The 17,465-nt window shown below is 41.4% G+C and overlaps 1 protein-coding gene across 1 annotated transcript; it reads right to left on the bottom strand.

Moving 5' to 3' along the window:
* Positions 1 to 15,171: 15,171 nt before the first annotated feature.
* Positions 15,172 to 15,573, bottom strand: LOC142164283 (uncharacterized). Its single transcript, XM_075222018.1, has one exon. The coding sequence runs from the start codon at positions 15,571 to 15,573 to the stop codon at positions 15,172 to 15,174; it is 402 nt and encodes a 133-aa protein (XP_075078119.1).
* Between the last annotated feature and the right edge of the window lie 1,892 nt (positions 15,574 to 17,465).

Genomic DNA, 17,465 nt, shown 5'->3' with positions numbered 1-17,465 from the left:
TATGCAGACCTTATCCCTACCTTGTTTCTACCTTGTGTGAGTTAGAGAGATTGTTTCTCATAGTTACTCGGCTCAAGAAAAACATTTTAAAACAAGTTTGAAAACTTCAAGAGTAAAATAGCTAAGATGAAAATACCGAAGGAAAGAAATATATCAATAGAAAAAATAGTAAAGATAACCAAAGTAAAAGAAACAACAATAGTAATAGAATTAAAGAATAAGATAATAATAATAATAATAATAATAATAATAATAATAATAATAATAATAATAATAATAATAATAATAATAATAATAATAATATCTGCATTGAGAAGCTTAACGTTTACAATAGGTTGCCACTTTTTTTTTTTCCGACGTGACTAGCTTAGAGTCTATTAAATCCTCAACCTCCATGCTTTTCTATCTAAGGTCATGTCCTCAGTGAGCTAAAGATAAACTATATCCTGTCTAATCACGTCTCCCCAATTCTTCTCCAGCCTACCTTTACCACTGCCAACTTCCCGCACCTTCTCACTGGGGCATCTGTGCTTCTCTTCACATGCCTAAACCATTTCAGCCTCCGTTTCCTATCTTGTCCACTACAAGGGCCACTCCCACCTTGCCCGGTATATCTTCTTTCCTAATCTTATTCTCCTAGTATTCCCATACATCCATTTAAATATCCTCATTTCCGTTGCTTTCATCTTCTGAACGTGTAAGTTCTTGACTGGACAACACTCTACCCCATATAACATAGTTGATTAGAACTTACCTTTAAGTCTTGGTGATACATTCTTATCACATAGGACCCGGATGTGAGTCTTTATTTCATCCACTCCACTCTAATTCGATGTGTGACATAATCATGATCTCCCTATTTTCTTGTATTATTGACCCAATATACTTGAAGCTTCCTCTCTTGAGGATGACTTGTGTATCAATTCTCACTCTTCCACATTCGCCTCATGTGATGCGTCACTAAACTTGCACTTATGTACTTTGTTTTAGTCCTGCTCAACTTGAAACCTTTAGGCTCTAGGGTCATTCTCCAAACCTCCCGTCTATTATTAACTTCACCGCGTGTCTCGTCAATCAATACTACGTCATCTGCAAATAACATACACCATGGTACCTCCCTTAAATATGCCGTGTCAATTCATCCATCACAAGGCAAATGAAAATGGGCTAAACGCTAATCCATAGTTAATAGACTATCCCTTGAACAAATAGAAGAAAAATCCTAAAATAAATCCTATTTCTGTGTATCTTCAAATAGTTGAAACAACATTTATATTTATGTTCATGACAATCATACATCCATTTGTAGGAAACAGATAGATTCTAGTTCACCTTCTTATCCAGAAGAACAAAGAACTAAACCCTAGCCACATCAATTAAACGAAGCTCTAAAAGAGACTCCAGTGCTGCACATTTCCCAAACGTGGAAAGAATGATATCTCTTATCATAATGATTCTCGGAGTTAAAGTTAGATACTCACCACATAGATGTATTAATTTATAAAGAAAATATTCAATTTTAATGCATATTTGTGACATTTAACTCCTGCATAAGTGAATCATATGGAAGCATCTGGAAAGAATGCTTATTAGCCGCAACTCAGATAACACAGAGTATCAGCTAGAAGAAGTATTTTATAGGAACAGCAATGTCAAATTATAAAAAGGTGTCTGAGAAAGAGTAGGACAGTACAAAAAAGTACTATAAACGAAGATAAAAGATCAAAAACTTAACAATCATTCGAGGCAGTTATACCAGCAACAATGACATCTCTCAAATAATATGATATACAGAGATGACTAATCAAAAAGATAAATATGATATGCATAGATTTTTGGCATTTGAGTGAAGTAGGCTATCACATCCCTAAACCCGGACCCGGTCGTGATGGCGCCTCTCGTGAAGACAATGCCAGCCAACACTTTCCATATCCAATTATTAACGGTTAAACCATAAAAAATAAATCTAAAGTACGATAAGATAATCCAAAGTTGACAGATAATAGCATAATTCACGAAAAATAACCCAACACGGCCCGATACCGGGGTGTCACTAGTCATGAGCATCTAGCAAAACGGGATACTCCAAATGTAACTACAGAGTTTAATACATAAAACTAAATGATCAGCACAAAGGAGCGGGACCAGATACACTTGAATTTGCACAAAGGGTGCAGGGAGTAAAGTGAGTACTCCAACTCAGTGAGTAATAATCATAAATAAAGACTAAAAGCAGGAAATAACGTATAGCATAAAGCATGCTATAATGAAGCAGTAAAACCATTTAAAATAGTAAACCAGTAAAAGATAGGTAAAATCCTTTAACTCCAAATTTACTTCATGAAAAGACTTTTTCAACAGTTAAGCATGGTAATTGACAGGAAATTAAGAAAAAGATAAACACATAAAGATTCGTCCCTCGGGCACAGTATCAACAAATCCGCCCCTCGGGCAACATCTCAGAACAATACCAGCCCCTCGGGCTCAATCTCAGAACAGTACTAGCCCTTCGGGCTCAATCTCAGATCACAATGGGTACCCGTGCTCACTAGGGGGTGTACAGACTCCTAGAGGGGCCCCTTATGGCCTAAGCGCAATATCAAGATACCTCGTGGCCTCATCACTAGGCCCTCGACCTCAAATTAATCAATCCACCTCGTGGCGTACAAATCTCAGGCCCTCGTCCTTATAATCAGTATCAAATGTTTCCTCACAACATAGGCCTCGACCTTACTCAGTCAAAATCCTCGCAAGCCCCTCGGGCAACAGTAAAACGGTGATTCTCAGTTCAGTTATCATTTAAAAGATCATTTGAGTATTTAAAACATAGTAAACATGGCTGAGTATGAAAACAGTAAAATATATCATGACTGAGTTCAAGTATAAAGTCAAAACAGTGAGAAAATACCAGTAAAAATCCCCGAAGGGTTCAAATAGATGGCTCAAGGCCCAAATATGGCATTCGGCCCAAATCATGATGATAGCAAATAGATTTCAGTCAAATACGCGGTAAAATAGTCATTCAGGACGGACTAAGTCACAATCCCCAACAGTGCATGACCCCACGCTCGTCATCAAGCATGTGTGTCACCTCAATATAGCACTACGATGTGCAATCCGGGGTTTCATACCCTCAGAACATCATTTACAATCATTACTCACCTCGAATCGGTCAAATCTCTAGCTCGCGACGCCTTTGCCCCTCGAATCGGCCTCCATTCGTGTCGAATCTATCCAAAATCAGAACGAGGACGTCAAAATATTCTAAGGGAACGAAGTCCAAGCGAAAGTAATCGAAATACGATACAAATACCTAAATTACCAAAACCCAACCATCGGGCCCACGTCTCGGAATTCGATAATTTTTACATCAATAGATTCCTTCACGAGTTCATACATATCAAAAGTTCTAAAATCCGAGATCAAATGGCCCTTCAAATCCTCAATCAAATGTCTAAATTTCCAAGCCCTAGTTCTTCAATTTTTTTGGCTTAATTTCCATGATTATTTAGGTAGAATTCACATTAGAATCGAGTTTTAAGTCCAAGAATCTTACCTCCAAGTGATTACCCTTGAATCCCTCTTACATCCCCTTCAAAAAGCTCCAAAAATGATCAACAATGGAAGAAATAAACCCCAAAATCACGGACAAGACGATCTTTTAAACCTTCTGCCCAAGCCTAAAATCCTTCTTCGCGAACGCGGTCAACGCCTCGCGTTCACGAAGCACAAAATGACTTTGACCAAAAAACTCCTCTACGCGAATGCGACATGCCCTTTGCGAACACGATGGTTCCTCAGACTTACTCTTCGTGAACGCGATGAACAACTCAACCTCAAACCCAGCTGACCAATTTCGTCTATGCGAACGCGCTCCCCTTCTCGCGAACGCGAAGCACAAATATCCAGTCCTTCGCAAACGCGAAGGCTTAAGTCCACCCTTCATAAACTGACCCTTCACGAACGCGAGGACCCACTCACGAACGCGAAGGTCTAAATCTTCTGCAACACACAACAGTTTTTCTACAGTTTTAAACATCATGAAATGGTCAGATTGACCACCTGAAACTCACCCGAGGCCTCCGGGACGTCAACCAAACATGCCAACATATCCCATAACCTCATTCAAACTTGTTCCAATCTTCGGAATGCTCAAAACAATATCGAAACACCAAATTCGCATCGGATTCTAGCCTAAGAATCCCAAAATCTTCTAATTTACGCTTTTGATAAAAAAACTCCACCAAACCACCTCCAAATGTCCTGAAATTTTGCACACACATCCCAAATGACACAGCGGAACTACTGCAACTCTCGAAATTCCATTTCGACCCCTATATCAAAATCTCGCCTACCAACCAGAAATTGCCCAAAATATCAACTTCGCCAATTCAAGCCTAAATCTACTCCGAACCTCCAAAACTCATTCCGATCGCGCTCCTAAGTCCCAAATCACCTCCTGAAGCTAAACAAACCATCAGAACTCACATCCAAGCCCTCTAACACATAAGTCAACATCTAGTTGACTTTTCCAACTTAAGCTTCCTCAAAAGAGGCTAAGTGTCTCAAACCTTACCAAAATCATTCCGGATTCGATCCGACCAACCCAGTACCACATAACACGGATACACAAAGCATAAAGAAGAAGAAATGGGGGAAACTGAGCGGTAACTCAAGAGATGACTGGTTGGGTCGTCACATCCTCCCCAACTTAAACAAACGTTCGTCCTCGAACGAGTCAAGAAACATACCTGAAGCCTCAAACAGGTGAGGATATCTGCTCTACATCTCCCGCTCGGTCTCCTGTAGCCTCCTCCACGGGCTGACCTCTCCACTGCACTTTTACTGAAGCTATATCCTTTGACCTCAACTTTCGAACTTGATGACCCAAAATAGCTACTGGCTCCACATCATAAGTCAAATCATCATCCAACTGAACCGTGCTGAAATCCAAAACATAAGACGGATCCCCAATATACTTCCGGAGCATAGAAACATGAAATACCGAATGCACATTCGACAAGCTGGGTGGCAAGGAAAGCTCATAAGCCACCTCCCCAGTCCTCCGAAGCACCTCAAAAGGCCCAATGAATCACTGACTCAATTTCCCTTTCTTCCCAAATTTCATAACACCCTTCATGGGTGAAACCTTCAACAGAACCTTTTCACTAACCATGTAGGACACATCTCGATCCTTCGTGTCAGCATAACTCTTTTGCCTCGACTGCACTGTATGAAGCCTCTCCAGAATCACCTTCATTTTCTAAGGCATCCTGCACCAAGTCTGTCCCCAATAGCCTAGCCTCACCGGGCTCGAACCAACCAACTGGAGATCTACACCGCCTCTCATACAAAGCCTCATATGGAGCCATCTAAATACTCGACTGGTAGCTGTTGTTATAAGAAAACTCTGCAAGTGATAGAAATTGATCCCATGACCCTCCTAAATCAATGACGCAAGCACGCAACATGTCCTCCAATATTTGAATAATGCGCTCGGACTACCCGTCCGTCTGAGGGTGAAAAGTTGTGCTCAACTCAACCTGAGTACCCAACTCTCGCTGCACAGACCTCCAAAACTGCGAAGTAAACTGAGTGCCCCTATCTGAAATGATGGAAACTGGGACATCATGCAAATGCTCAATCTCCCGGATATAGATCTCTGTTAACAGCTCTGAAGAATAGGTAGTACATACAGGAATGAAGTGCGCGAACTTAGTCAGTCGATCCACAATCACCCAAATAGCATCGAACTTCCTCAAGGTCTGTGAAAGTCCAACAACAAAGTCCATAGTGATCCTGTCCCACTTCCACTCTGGAATATCCATCCGCTGAAGCAAGCCACCCGGTCTCTGATGCTCATATTTCACCTGCTGACAATTGAGACACCGAGCTACAAATCCCATAATGTCTTTCTTCATTCTTCTCCACCAATAATTCTGCCTCAAATTCTAATACATCTTCGCGGCACCTGGATGAATGGAATACAGCGAGCTATGGGCCTCCTCCAGAATCAACTCCCGAAGCCCATCCACATTGGGCACACAAATCCGGCCCTGCATCCTCGACACCCCATCATCACCAATGGTCACATCTCTAGCATCATCATGCTGAACTCTGTCTTTAAGGACAAGCAAAAGCGGATCATCATACTAGCGCTGTCTGATGCGATCATATAAAGAAGACCGAGAAACCACACAAGCCAATACCCGACTAGGCTCCGAAATGTCTAACCTCACAAACCAATTGGCCAAGGCCTGAACATCAACTGCAATAGGTCTCTCCCCAATTGGAATATATGCCAAACTCCCCATACTCACTGCCTTTCGGCTCAAGGCATCAGCCACCACATTGGCATTTCCCGGATGGTACAATATAGTGATATCATAATCCTTAAGCAACTCTAACCATCTCTGCTGCCTCAAATTAAGATCCTTCTGCTTGACCAAGTGATGGAGGCTACGATGATCAGTGAACACCTCACAAGACACACCATACAAGTAATGTCTCAAAATCTTCAACGCGTGAACTATGGCAGCCAACTCTAAATCATGAACGGGGTAGTTCTTCTCATGGGACTTCAACTGACGAGAAGCATAAGCAATAACTCTACCCTCCTACATCAATACACAACCAATTCCAACTCTCGAAGCATCACAATACACGGTATATGAACCTGAAGCAGATGGAAAAACTAACACTGGAGTTGTGGTCAGAGCTGTCTTGAGCTTCTGAAAGCTCTCCTCACACTCGTCCGACCATACAAATGAAGCACCCTTCTGGGTCAACTTGGTCAAGGGCGATGCGATAGATGAGAATCCCTGAAGAAAATGGCGATAATAACCCGCCAAACCAAGAAAGTTGCAAACTCTATGGCTGAGGACGGTCTGGGCCAACTCTGAACTACTTCTATCTTCTTCTGATCAACCTAAATACCCTCGCTGGACACCACATACCCCAAGAAATCCACTGAACTAAGCCAAAACTCACACTTGGAGAATTTTGCATAAAGCTTCTCCTCTCTCAATCTTTGCAACACAACTCTCAAATGCTCCGCGTGCTCCTCCTAACTATGGGAATATACCAGAATATCATCAGTGAAGAATATGACAAACGAGTCAAAATAAGGCCGGAACACATTGTTCATCAAATGCATGAACGTTGCTGGGGCATTGGTCAGCTCAAAATACATCACCAAGAACTCCTAATGACCATATCGGGTCTTGAAAGTTGTCTTAAGAATATCCGAGTCCCTGAACTTCAACTAGTGATAACCTGAACAGAGATCAATCTTGGAGAACACTCTCGCTCCCTGAAGCTGGTCGAATAAATTATCAATGCGAGGCAAAGTATACTTGTTCTTAATTATTACCTTGTTCAATTGCCTATAATCAATGCACATCCTAATAGTGTCATCCTTCTTCTTCACAAGTAGAACCGGCGCACCCCAAGGTGACATGCTAGGCCGAATGAACCCTTTATCAAGGAGTTCCTGAAGCTACTCCTTCAACTCCGCTGGTGCCATACGATATGGCAGAATAGAAATGGGCTAAGTGTCCGACACCAAGTCAATACCAAAATCAATATCCATGTTCGGGGGCATGCCCGGTAGGTCTGCAGGAAACACATCAGGAAAATCCCTCACAACTGGAACAGAATCAATACTAGGAGTCTCAGCACCGACCTCCCTCACAAAGGCTAGATACGAAAGACAATCTTTCCCAACCATACGTTGGGCTTTCATGAATGAGATCACTCTACTAGGAACATAATCAGTCACACTTCGCCACTCAATCCGTGGCACACCCGGTATAGCCAATGTGACTGTCTTAGAATGATAATCCAGAATAGCACGACACGGAGATAGCTAATCTATGCCCAAAATGACATCAAAATCCACCATATCCAATAATAAAAGATCCACACGGGTCTTCAGACCCCCAATAGTCACCATACACAACCAATATACACGGTCTACAACAATAGTATCGCCCACCGGGGTAGATAAATGAACATCTGAAGCAATAAACTCACAGGGCGTACCCAAATAACGAGCAAAGTATGATGACACATAAGAAAATGTGGAATCGGGATCAAACAATATAGAGGCATCTCTGTGGTAGACTGAAACAATACCTGTAATAATAGCATCTGAAGCAATAGCATCGGGTATGCCTGGAAGTGCATAGAAACGAGCCTGACCGCCACCTGATCGACCTCCCCCTCTAGGGCAACCCCTAGTTGACTGATCTCCACCCCTAGCTAGCTAGGCCAGTGGTGGTGAAGTAACTAGCGCTGAAGCTGATGACTGACCCCTCTGCTGAGATGAGCTCACAAGATGATGAGGGCACTGCCTCCACATATGACCCATCTCACCACACTCATAACAACTCTCAGGTGCTGGAGAAGACGACTGAAGGGAACCCCTCGCACCGGAGTGACTAGCAAATGCACTCGGCATAGAAGAGCCCTGAACTGATGGAGCACGGTACGAACTCTAAGATGGAATGGCGCTAAGTGATGACTGGCCCTTATGAGAACTGTAAAACCATGACCTAATGACGCCCCACGATAACCTGGGGGAGCTGGCTGAGCATGTCTGAATAGACGGCCTCTGCCGTGCTGAAACTAACCTCTTGAAGGAGTATGACTGTAACTACCAGATCCTCGAGGCCTCTTGGCCTCCTCTTCTTGCACTGCTGGCGACGAACAAACTCAATCTCCCGAGCAATGTCTACAACCTCCTCAAAGGTAGCACCAATCACCCTCTCCTTGGTCATGAGAATACGAAGCTGATAAGTGAGGCAATCAACAAACAACCTAATCCTCTCTCTATCTATCGGAACCATCCAAATAGCATGACGAGCTAACTTAGGGAACCTCATCTCATACTGCATCACAGTCATCTCTCCCTGACGCAACCACTCAAACTCCCTACGCAGCTCCTCCATGCGGGATTGCGGCACATACCTCTCCAGAAAGAGAATGGAGAACTGCTGACAGGTAAGGGGTGCTGCACCAACAGGCCTACGCCTCTCAAAGGCCTCTCACCAAGTTAAGGCAGCTCCCGAAAACTGATAAGTAGTGAACCCGCTATACTAAGCATCATCTAACACTTATCTAAGAAACCCTGTGCATCCTCTCCCTCTGCACCACTGAAGGTCGGAGGCTGCAGTCTACCAAACCTCTCCAACATATGATGCTCATCCTCCGGCATAGCAGGAACTATATAGTCCTGAGCAGCTGCAACCGGCTGGGCTGGATGTGCCCCCGGCGTCTGTAGTCCCTGCACGACCTGCTAAGGTGTGTGAACTAGGGAGTCTGATTACCTCCCCTGGCCTGAGAAGTAGTTGCGGCTGTAGTGGCTGAAACCGCCTGAGCTAGGTCAGTGCAAACTGATAAGATCTGAGCCAAGGCCTCCTGAAGACCCAAAATCACAATGGGCTAGCTGGTGCCTGAGCTGGTGCTGCTGGAGCGTCCATAATTGGGACATGATCCTGAACTGGGGCAGCTGGTGGATCTGCAGGTGCTGCCCTAGTTGCTCTGCTCCTACCATGACCACGACCGCGTCCTTGGCCTCTGGTAGACATAGCCGGTGGTACTGGTGGTCGTCCATCCTAACTGGTAGCGTATGTCCTCACCATCTGTGAGAGAATAGAATAACAGAAGTTTAGTACTCGAATTAACAAAATTCGCACGACAAGAATTTCAAGAATATGAAGTTTTTCCTAAAGGTTTTGCAGCCTCTCGAGGATAAATACAGACGGATCCGTACCGATCCACGAGAATCTACTAAATCTGCTCATGACTCGTGAGACCTATGTAACCTAGGTTCTAATACCAACTAGTCACGACCCTAAACTCGGACCTGGTCGTGATGGTGCCTCTCGTGAAGACAAGGCCAGCCAACACTTCCCATATCCAATTATTAACGGTTAAACCATAAAAAATAAATCTAAAGCACGATAAGATAATCCAAAGTTAAGAGATAATAGCATAATTCACGAAAAATAACCCAACACGGCCCGATACCGGGGTGTCACTAGTCATGAGCATCTAGCAAAACGGAATACTCCAATGTAAATACAGAGTTTAATACATAAAACTAAGAACATGAAGGACTAATATAGGGAAGAGCTCCGGGCTGCGAACGCCAACAACTACCTAGAGACTCCTCAGATCTGCCTGAGCCGGAAATGATCAACACTCGGGAGCGGGACCAGATACGCTTGAATCTGCACATAGGGTGCAGGGAGTAAAGTGAGTACTCCAACTTAGTGAGTAATAATCATAAATAAAGACTGAAAGTAGGAAATCATGCAAGGCACAAAGCATGCTATAATAAAGCAGTAAAACCATTTAAAACAATAAACCAGTGAAAGATAGGTAAAATCCTTTAACTCAAAGTTTACTTCATGAAAAGCCTATTTCAACAATGAAGCATGGTAATTGACAGGAAATTAAGAAAAGGATAAACACATAATGGTTTTCCCTCGGGCACAATATCAACAAATTTGCCCCTCGGGCAACATCTCAGAACAATACAAGCCCTTCGGGCTCTATCTCAGAACAGTACTAGCCCCTCGGGCTTAATCTCAGATCACAATGGGTACCCATGCTCACTAGGTGTGTACAAACTCCTAGCGGGGCCCCTTACGGCCCTAGCGTAATATCAAGCCATCTCGTGGCATCATCACTAGGCTCTCGGCGTCATATCAATCAAACCACCTCGTGGCGTACATATCTCAGGCCCTCGGCCTCATAATCAATATCAAATGTTTTCTCATAACATAGGCCCTCGGCCTTACTCAGTCAAAATCCTCACAAGCCCCACGGGCAACAGTAAAATAGTGATTCTCAGCCCAATTGTCATTTAAAAGATCATTTAAGTATTTAAAACATAGTAAACAAGGCTGAGTACGAAAACAGTAAAATATATCATGACTGAGTTCAAGTATAAAGTCAAAACAGTGAGAAAATACCAATAAAAATCCCTGAAGGGTTCAAATAGTTGGCACAAGGCCCAAATATGGCATTCAGCCCAAATCATGATGATAGCAAATAGAATTCAATCAAATACGTGGTAAAATAGTCATTTGGGATGGACTAAGTCACAATCCCCACTAGTGCATGACCCCACGCTCCTCAACAAGCATGTGCGTCACCTCAATATAGCACTATGATGTGCAATCCGGGGTTTCATACCCTCAGAACATCATTTACAATCATTACTCACCTCGAACCAGTAAAATCTCTAGCTCGCGATGCCTTTGCCCCTCGAATCGGCCTCTACTCGCATAGAATCTATCCAAAATCAGAACGACAAAATATGCTAAGAGAACGAAGCCCAAGCAAAAATAATCAAAATACGACACAAATCCCGAAATTACCAAAACCCGACCCCCGGGACCACGTCTCGGAATTCGATAATTTTTACATCAATTTATTCCTTATCTCCCCACAAGTTCATACATATCAAAAGTTCTAAAATCCAACCTCAAATGTTCCTTCAAATCCTCAATCAAAGGTCTAAATTTCCAAGCCCTAGTTCTTCAATTTTTTTGGCTTAATTTCCATGATTATTTAGGTGGAATTCACATTAGAATCGAGTTTTAAGTCAAAGAATCTTACCTCCAAGTGATTTCCCTTGAATCCCTCTTCAATTCTCTTCAAAATGCTCCAAAAACGACCAACAATGGAAGAAATAAAGCCCAAAATTGCAGACAAGATGACCTTTTAAACCTTCTGCCCAGGCCTGAAATCCTTCTTCGCTAACGCGATCAACGCCTCGTGTTCGCGAAGTACAAAATGACTTTGACCAAAAAAATCCTCTACGCGAACGCGACATTCCCATCGCGAACGTGATGGTTCCTCATACTTACTCTTCGCGAACGCACTCCCACTCTCACGAACGCGATGAACAATTCAACCTCAAACCCAGCTGACCAATTTCCTTTGCGCGAATGCGCTCCCCTTCTCGCGAACGCGAAGTACAAACCACCTCCAAATGACCTAAAATTTTGCACACACATCCCAAATGACACAACGGAACTCTTGCAAATCTCGGAATTCCATTCCGACCCCTATATCAAAATCTCGCCTACCAATCGGAAATCACCAAAATATCAACTTCACCAATTCAAGCCTAAATCTACTCCGAACCTCCAAAACTCATTCCGATCACGCTTCTAGGTCCCAAATCACCTACCAAAGCTAATCGAACCATCGGAACTCACATCCTATCCCTTTAACACATAAGTCAACATCTACTTGACTTTTCTCACTTAAGCTTCCTCAAAAGACACTAAGTATCTCAAACCTTACGAAAATCATTTTGGATTTGATCTGACCAACCCGATACCACATAACACGAATACACAAAGCATAAAAAAGCAAAAATGAGGAAAACATAGCGGTAACTCATGAGACGACTGGTCGGGTCGTCATATAGGCATAAACCAAGTATCAATGTTGCAATTCATTAATCATAGGTTGTCAACTCTACGATATTAGGGACAGTAAAATGTTAAAATGGGTTGAGGTACTACTCATATCCTACAACAAAAGGGAGGACGAAGAAACGAAGCAATAGAGAAATTAGTCAAACTCAAAGAGGCTTAAGCAAACAATTTCAAGAGCATTCACTCAACTAGAGGTTAATTAACTGATGATAAATATATTGCAATCATTATCCAGGTTAACTAAAAGCAACCAAAAATCAAGGTTTTTGACAAACAAGCACCACAAAGATTTGATGAGCCACTTGTCCCTTTTCCTTATATTGTGACAAGTTGATATCAACGAATGAAGCAAAGGGATAAAAAGGATGGACCAATAGTTATCATAATCCCCCAAGAAAGCATTCTGATTTGGAGAAGTTGACTACACTTGAATGAAGTGTACCTTGCTTGTCTCATTCAGGGTAAGCATGGTAGCTTCAGCTTGAGAACTTGGACAGGCACCAATTCAGGAAGACGGACAACAATACCTATAAAACCAAACAAATTCACAAAATATAAAGAGCCAAATGATAAATCTATAACACATGCAACAAGAATTCAAGAGTATATAATTTCTCTCTACAAAATTGAATTGCTGGCAAAGAACCTATAAGTTGATAGGGTTTATGGGTTTAAATTGAACAAATGGAACAAAAAAGGTAACTTGAAAGGAGCCCATAGGTTCAGTTACTTCAGTACATTAAGTAAATGAGACCATAATTTTTACTTTTTTTTAACTAACCGAAAACTCCTGAGGGCTAGTTGCTTCCTGGTTCAAAAATCGATGGGAAATGGGTCTGCCCCCAAACCCTTTGCTAGTTAAATACCAGACAGCAAGGTTCAAACTCTTCACGTGTACCAAACCCATACATCACGCGTTGCGCTCTCACCATTGGACCGAAACCCTAGGGGCACCAGACTACAACTTATTTAGAAGTCCAATACTTTATGTTGAATCAATGGATGAGCTTTCGAAGATCTATACCATCAAAGCAAGTCAAAAACCATCTAAACTCAAACACTAATACAAACTTGTCTTCAATAAATTGAAAGGAACAGTAATCTCAATAACCAGAAAACCATTTTTTCATATCCGTAATGATATTCTGCATGCATATATGCTCCCAATGACACATTACCCAATCTTAAATTTTACGTGGTCTGCAAATAAAACAAGTTCTCTTAAAAAGAATAATGAGCGCCATGCTCTACAGGACTATATGAGTTATTCTAAAGATGGAATTTAGCAAACTGCAAAACAACTTTTTTTTCTCATTCTTTCTATCTTTTTTATCCTCGGGGGTGGAGGGTGTTTTGCTGAAATCTTGGATAGAAGGACACTGCATAAGCTATTTAGTTAGCTCCTTAAAAGTCGTCACTAGAAATAGCCAATGTTTCTAGTATTATAAGTATATCAATATTTGTCAAGATTTCTCTTGACTTGTCTTCCTATATAAAAAGATTACTCGGACAGCCAAAAAGTTATTCCCTACAGATGATTGTCTGTCACTTTGTGCAGAAGCTCACATGAAAGTAAAATGCTACATATGAGATCCTTATTTATGGAAGCTCGCAGAATGTGTCTGAAAGGTTTAGCTCGCTTATATGTAGTATGAAGGCTATTATCTTGCTACTATAAGTGCTAAAGATAAAAGTTAAATCAATATTAGGCTCTACCGGCCATTCAAGCACAAAAAATTAAATTATGAACATCGCTGAAGACCTAAAGATCAGAATAGCTAAAATACTAAGACAAAGTGCCAGAGTGAACAGTAGAAGGTCAAATAGAAAGGATATCCTCTCCTAGTCACGTCTTTTTTTATCTCTCAAGATCTTTTTTTTTTTAAACTGGTAACTTTCTATATTTCATATGTAGCAAAAACAGTACTTATGTAGTACTAAAACCATATATACAAGAGACTTTATCTATCACTAAGACTCTCTATATTGAGTCTAAAACATCGATAATGGTATTAGTATCATTTGTGTACATTTGATTACACAAAAAACATAACAGTAAAATAAAGTTTTAACTTGATCTTCTGCATCCATACTCCACATTCTCAAAACATCTGGAGTTTCTCTCTTTCCAAATTGTCCACCAAACACAAGCAGGTATAATTCTCCATCTAGTCCTGTCCTTTGCATGTGGTCTTTCTTCCTCCCAACTTTTAAGAGTATCTATAACTTTCCCAGGCATGGTCCAGGAGATGCCTTTGAAGTTAAGAATAATTTTCCATAAGTGAGAAGTTATCTTACAATGGAGGAAGAGATGGTTAACTGTTTTTATTGTTTCACCACACAAAAAACATCTAAAACATAAGATTAGGCCTCTTTTCATCAGATTATCTTGTGTAAGGATAGTTTTCTTAGCCAATAGCCACACAAAGCAAGTAACTTTGTAAGGAATTTTTGTTTTCCAAATGTATTTTCATGGCAAATCAGCTATCTGCTGGTTGGAATGATTCATCTTTTTGTAAGCTGTGTGGACCTTAAATATACCCTTACTGCTGCCTTGCCACCATAGAACATATGCACCTTCTTGTAATCCACTAAATTGTTCTAGTACACAGAAGAATTCCACCACTCTTTGTGCTTCCCAATAATTGATATGTCTTCTAAAAGTGATGTTCCATCCTTGAGGTGTCCACATCTCTACTATAGTTCTTTGCTAATGTAGGGCCAAATTGAAGACTTCTAGAAAAGCCACATCCAATATACCAACTCCATGCCAATTGTCCTTCCAAAATCTAGTCTTATTTCCATCAAATACTTTGATCTTGGAGTCATCCCTCAATTCACTCCACATTGATCTAATGGATCTCCATGGACTAAACCTATATGGTGTAGTGACCTCCTTAGTCATCCATTTGTCTTCTTGTCCATATTTTGCTTTAATATTGTTTCCCCAAAGGAGTTGATCCTCATTGCTAAGCCTCCACAACCATTTCATTCTAAGAGCTTTGCTCTGAATCTTCAAGTTCCCGATCCCTAGGCCTCCAAATTGCTTGCCAACAGTAAGTGCTTTCCATTCACCAAGTGGTAACTCTTCCTTTATTTGTTCCCATTCCATAAAACGTTCTTCCTGGTGCTATCCAACCTATTGACGACCCTTGTTGGAATGGGGAACAAGGACATCATATATGTTGGAAGTGCATCAAGAACTGAGTTAATAAGAGTCACTCTGCCACCTAAGGATAGATATTGGGTTTTCCACCTAGCCATTTTCTGTTCACACTTCTCTAACACATTGTTCCAGATCCCAATTGACTTAGATTTAGCTCCCAAAGGCATTCCAAGATATATTATTGGTAAAGCCCCCATTTCACCACCCAAAATAGCAGCTAACAGGTCAATATATGTGACTTCATTTATAGGGTACAAAAGCCTCTTCTCCCAAAGCCTCTTATGCGATCTTCTTCAGCATTACAGAATATGAGTGTATCATCAGCATATTGTAAATGAGTCACTTCTAAACTATCATTGCCCCTCGTAGCTGCGAGCACGTGATTTTTGCCCTATATGAGAAATACTCCCAAAAACTGCAAAATAAAATGATTTTCCTTGGTGTGCAATTTTGTGAGATTTTGTGATATTTTTGGATAATTATTTGTATTTGTCTGTACTTGCTTATTTGTTAAATTAATAAAAAATACAAAAATATGTCGCATTTTGCATGTAGGATTTAATTCTACAATTGTTAGTAATTAAATTAGTTTTACAAAAATTAAAAATTACAAAAATTACAAAAATAGGCATCTTTTGCATTTTTAGCATTTAATGTCCAAATGAACAATTTTATGCTTAATTATTACTTAATTGTGCGTTAATTGTTATTGGGAGTTAATTTGCGCTTTTATAACTTAATTTAGTTCTTAATAATAATTTAAGTATTTTTATAATTTAGTTTTAGAAAATAAAAAAAAAATAACAAAAATACAAAGAAAAATCGGATTGGGCCATTTCTTCAAATTTCAACCTCAGGCCCAAATAGTTGCCCAATCTTCCCCACGACCCAGTCCACTTCAGACCGGGTCGACCCGATCCGCCCCATTAACCCAAATACCCAACACCCTTCTTCATTTTTCAAAACACAAAACAAAAACAAAAAAACAAAACAAAACAAAAACACTAAAACCTAAAACTAACCCATCCGCCCCTTCCCTATCTTCTTCTTCCCCAAACTCAAAAACTCCTCCAAAGCTCCAAGCAAGCATCCATGGCTACCTCCCCATACACAACAAAACACACACACACGCAACAGCCCATCCATGGCTGCTGCTTCTTCGTCTTCCTCGTCGCACAACTCGCCATGGCCAGTCGACGCTCGTCGAGGCTCGTCGACGCTGCTCTTCCTCCTAGCTCCATAAACCAGTCGTAAAACCAGCTCCAGTTGCACGAAAATGGTGGCTCAAACCCGTCGTGCTTCATCTTCCTCACCATCGTCAAGCAGAAGCTGCTGCGTTATCCAAACAACCCTCGGACGCCGCTGCTTCTCCTCCTTCCTCCGAGCTGCGGCTTCATCGTCCAAACCCCACCGTCGCCGCTGCTTCTCCTCCTTCCTCCGAGCTGATGGCTGCTCGTTTCTGCTTTGAGCTGCTTGCATGACTGCTGCGGCCAGCCATAGATCGAGGTCGCAGCTGCTATAACTTCATCGCATTGCTGCCCACGAGCAGCTTAATTCGTTTCAATTGTTTGTTGCCACCATTTCATTCGGTTAAGTTTTAGTCGAGGTCGTCGAGCATCGTTTCGAGTTCGTCAAGTTTACAAGGAAGGTGAGTTCGTCGTTGAGTTAGTCGTTGAGTCCGGACAGATTTATTCCCATTTGAGGTTCGTCGAAACAGTCCATACAATCGAATTCGTCGTTGTTCATCTCCGGTTAGTAATTTTTGAGTTTTATTTTGTCCGTATTTTGTTTTGATATTTTCGAACCTAAAATCGGCAAATGTTTGTTTTGTTCATGTA

Source organism: Nicotiana tabacum, chromosome 1, assembly GCF_000715075.1.
Source record: "Nicotiana tabacum cultivar K326 chromosome 1, ASM71507v2, whole genome shotgun sequence".
In the NCBI taxonomy this organism is placed as follows: Eukaryota; Viridiplantae; Streptophyta; class Magnoliopsida; order Solanales; family Solanaceae; genus Nicotiana; species Nicotiana tabacum.
The sequence above is the reverse complement of the archived record's forward strand: the minus strand, read 5'-3'. Positions and strand labels throughout refer to the sequence as shown.